We start from the raw sequence: 4,230 nt of genomic DNA on the forward strand, positions 1-4,230 counted from the left end.
AATTAGAGACTGGCCTAAACGTGACATGGGAGGTGTTTCTCTCCCCAATATTGTTTTTTTGGCATTACGTGTTGTAACTCTGGATATTCTTGTTATCCATGTCTGAGATTCTAGTCTAGACCCTCCTCTGACTGCTGGAATAGAAGGCCCCAGACACTGTTTCGCTGTGGACCTCCACAGCTCCCATTTTCTTTGCAGGAAGAGCAGGAAAAGTTTGGTTTTTTTACAAAAACAAACTGCGGAATCCGATGGTTTAGTTCTCCTGTTCTTCCCCTCCCTCAAACCTGCCAGGAAAGGCTTCCTACTTGCCACTGGTGACTGGACTTCTCATGCCTGGCTCCTGGATAACTTTATTTCCCACAGCTATCCCTCCCTGGGTCAGCTACTCTCAGCGATACTAAACCCTCTGGCATGTGGGACATGATCTTGCGTCTCTGTGCTGAATCTGTCTGGAACGTCTTCGGGCCGAGCACAGTTCCAGCACCACTGGCTTACCAGCCCAACGCTCAACGTATGGTAATGGTTGTGCTTTCTGGAAACTGCTGCTGGGCTATGGGAACATTCCAGCAGTGCTCAAGGGGTTAAAGAGGGAAATTCTTTAAGTGACAGTAAGACAAAATTATCCAAAAGGCAAGTTATTTAGATACCTAAAGCTGCCACTAATGTGGACAGGACCCCAAGGAAGGAGGAAGCTCGGTCGTCATAAAACTGATCAAGGGCAGCCAGGACATCTCGGATCACATCCTCCACCAGTGGGAGAAGGCTGGCATCTGAATGCCTGAGCATGGCCTCCAGGACCCGCGAGGCGTGAGGCTGATGTGCCACCCGACGCAGGTTTAGGGAAATCCCATTCACCAGATAGTCCGAGTTAGCATTAATCAGATTTTGCACGGAGTCATAGCCACAGGCATGGCAGACATCCACCATGGTTCCAGTCGCCGTCTGACTAATGAGCAGAGTGCTGTCCCCGGCCTTTTCAAGCACAGGGTAGAGGACTGATGCTAGAAGCAAGCGGAACTCTTTCCCCAGCACATACGCAAAGCAGCCAACCCCCTCCAGCTGGATGCAGATCTGCCAGATATTGCTGTTCATGGAGCGGATGGTTGGGCTTGGGTCTGAAGAAGGGGAGGAGGATGAAATCAAAGAACTGCTGTGTGCACCTCTTGGGATAGCGCGTACTCTTGAATGTTTCACAGTTAACTCATCGCTGGTTCCCTCAGCGTCAATGCTGGTGGTCAGATACCAGTTTGCCTGGTCAGTAAATTCTTCGAGGATGGATGTTATGGTCCCTTTAAGGTCTTCCATGCTCACTGCAGTTTCCCTTTCGTGAAGAACATCTACCCCCAGTCCAGCAGCTCCTGTGATCAACTCATTGAGGACCATGGCAGCTTGCTTCCGGTACACAACAGATTCGTTGTATAGCCCCATGAAATGATCCACTAGCAAGTAGAGGTTCCCATAGTAGCCAAGTACCCGGCAAACCTGCTGAATGAGCAAGAAAATCCGCTCATCAATGAAGAACCGGAAGTATTTCTTCTGACCTTTGCCATGCTGCAAGGAACCCAAGGGCTCACCTAGAGAGTCTTCAGGGCCCCAACGTCTTTCTTCAACAATCTTCACATCAGCTACATCCAGCTCCAGAACTTGCATCAGGGCTTTGGAGAGACGCTGGAGGTGGGCTGCAGAGTTGAGCACAATGTTCACCTTGGGGCCCAGCAGCTTCAGGGAGCCGAGTAATAAGCTCAAGGTAGAGAACTTGCCTTGATCATCCTGGGAGTTCATCAGACGTGGAAGGGCTGTGGCAAGGGAATGCAGATTCTCTGACAGAACATCAGCAAGAGCCCTGTTCTCAGCTACTGTTCTCAGCTCCGCAATGCTCCTGAGAATCTCATGACACTTGCTTTGGACTTCATTGTTTTCATCATTAACAAGCCCAACCACGGCTTTTAACAGGTGACCAACTGATTCCACCAGTGACTGACTACACTTCAACATAAGGAGATGGACCAGCTCCACCAATTCCATCCTGACCTTCCAGTGAGGGTGAAGAGAAGCAAATTCAACTATCTTGTGGATAAGGAGAGACAATTTGTCTGCAGTGCCTTTTACCCAGTCCGGTCCTCTATGGACCACAAGCTCAGATCGTCTGCTTTGTTCCACTGAAGGCTTCTCTTCATCCTGTGTGATTGTGGCTAGTTGTTCATCTGCCATTACCAAGCAGACAGTTTGATAAAAGAGCCTGATGGCAGAAACAGTGACCATATGACCTTGTTTGATGTCTCCAGTAATAACCCGGGACAGGGCAATAGAGATCCCAGGTAGAAAAGAAGCAAACAAATTCCCACATTGTCTTGTTTCAACCGTGTCTAGGAGTCTATGATGCTCCTGGCAGTCACACTGCAGAATGAGGACCTGTAAACACTTTAAGGCAGCCAGCTTAATTTGTTTTGCTTTCTCTTGTTCTGCCAAGGCCAAAAGCAAAGATACAGCAAATCCTAAGTGAGGAAGGGTAGACGGCTGATACAAAGTCAGGATAATGTCCCCATAAGCTGAATGCATCAGGACATGGAGTGCTTGGATTACAGTCAGTTTTAATTCCTCTGATAGCGGGGCTGGTGGCTGCAAACCAGAAGGAGAAGATAGACACAGGCAGAGCTCAGAAAAAAGCTCCTGAAGGAGGTCCTGCTTCTTCACACATGTTGTTGAAAGGATGGACGTGATGCACTGCACCACACTCTGGACAAGACTCTCCCGTTTGGGTCCTGGGGTCTTCAGGGTGAACCTCAATGGGAAAAGGACGTACTCCTGCAGTTCCTGCAGGGCAGAGTCACTGACTGTCTGCAGCTGAGCCTGCAAGCGTTCCACATTCTCAGTAGTCTGCACCTTTGTCAGCTGTACACAAACTGGGCGCAAGATCCCGAACGCTTCTTGTGGGGTATCAAAAACTGCCATTGTCCAGCAATCCTCTTATGGGTCTGTAGTTATCATCCTGCAGGAAGGAAAGAAAAGCAATACTTGCTTCAATGAAAGCCGCCTTAAAACAATTGCAATCTGTTCCTTACCGATTAGCCAGACCTCCTGTGCTCAGAAAAGTGTGACAGTGCCTATTGCAAAGCAAAAGGTAATTCAATTCATTTCTCTCTAAGTGGTATAAAAAGCATTCAGACTATTATACAGAAGCTCTTTAGGCTTCCACTCTAGAAGTGCTTTGAGACCTAGGGATGAAAAGCATTATATAAGAGCTTGGAGTTGTTGTTATTATTAGAATTAAAAGTATATACTCACCCCCCCATCCACCCTTACCTATAGAAATCTATAACTCAATGTGTTTACGTGAAAATGGTCTATGTTAGTCACATCTGACTCTAAGAAAAATAAATCATTACTGATGATTGGTTTTTAACACAGCAGGTATAGACCCAGGGGAAGAGGGCAGTTCCTTAGCTCAAGTACAGTGAATGTTTGTTTTGTTCAACATTTCTCTTTAGTTTCTGGCAGCATGGGTTGAGCCCCGTTTCTCCAGTGTTTGGCTCCATCTCAACCAGATTTTCAGCAGTGTTTAACTTTGGTTCTCAAAAACACTTTAAGCATGAGTGTAACCAAATAGGATTGTAATTGTGAAGACAGATTTTTAAAGGTACCTAGATACTTCCAGATGCAGACAGCAGCCTAGTGGGATTTTCAAAAGCATCAAAGGGACCTAGGCACTTCTTAAAATCCTATTAGGTATTTATCTGCATCTGGAGGTGCTGAAGTATCTTTAAAAATCTGGTCTTTGGTCAGGGGCCATGGGGGCAAACTCTTAGAACAAAAGCCATATTCTAGCGTAGTAGGGATATGGCAGAGCATATGCTTGTAGGCCCCAGCTTGAGTCTGCTGAGCTAAAGTGCAGAACAAAGGTGGGTTGATATACTGGATGTGCATGTGATAGGGTAGTGGTAGGACTCTGCTGATTGAGTAGTGTGCTCTGGTGTCTAATGAGCATTAGTATGTAGGCTGTTCCATACTGGAATCCATACAGGGCATCAGTTACAACCCATACGTCATGGGGACCACATCCTGACAGAAATCTTTTCTGAACCTTCTCTTCTAGCCTTCAAACAACCCCCAACCTCTCCAAGCTCATCATCAGAAGCAAGCTCCCCATAGACCAAGACCCAGCATCTCAAAGCAGAACCAGACCTTGCCAGAACAACTGATGCAAAACCTATAGACATATCTCCACTGATC

General features: G+C 47.0%; 1 protein-coding gene across 1 annotated transcript; it reads right to left on the minus strand.

Annotated features, from left to right (window-relative positions):
• Positions 1–639: 639 nt before the first annotated feature.
• Positions 640–2,986, minus strand: LOC112122305 (TELO2-interacting protein 1 homolog). Its single transcript, XM_024221135.3, has one exon. It carries the CDS (start codon positions 2,950–2,952, stop codon positions 640–642), a length of 2,313 nt encoding a protein of 770 aa, XP_024076903.2. The 5' UTR covers positions 2,953–2,986.
• Between the last annotated feature and the right edge of the window lie 1,244 nt (positions 2,987–4,230).

This window comes from Terrapene carolina, unplaced genomic scaffold, assembly GCF_002925995.2.
Source record: "Terrapene carolina triunguis isolate 2854851 unplaced genomic scaffold, T_m_triunguis-2.0 Scaffold11916, whole genome shotgun sequence".
NCBI classification, from domain to species: domain Eukaryota; kingdom Metazoa; phylum Chordata; order Testudines; family Emydidae; genus Terrapene; species Terrapene triunguis.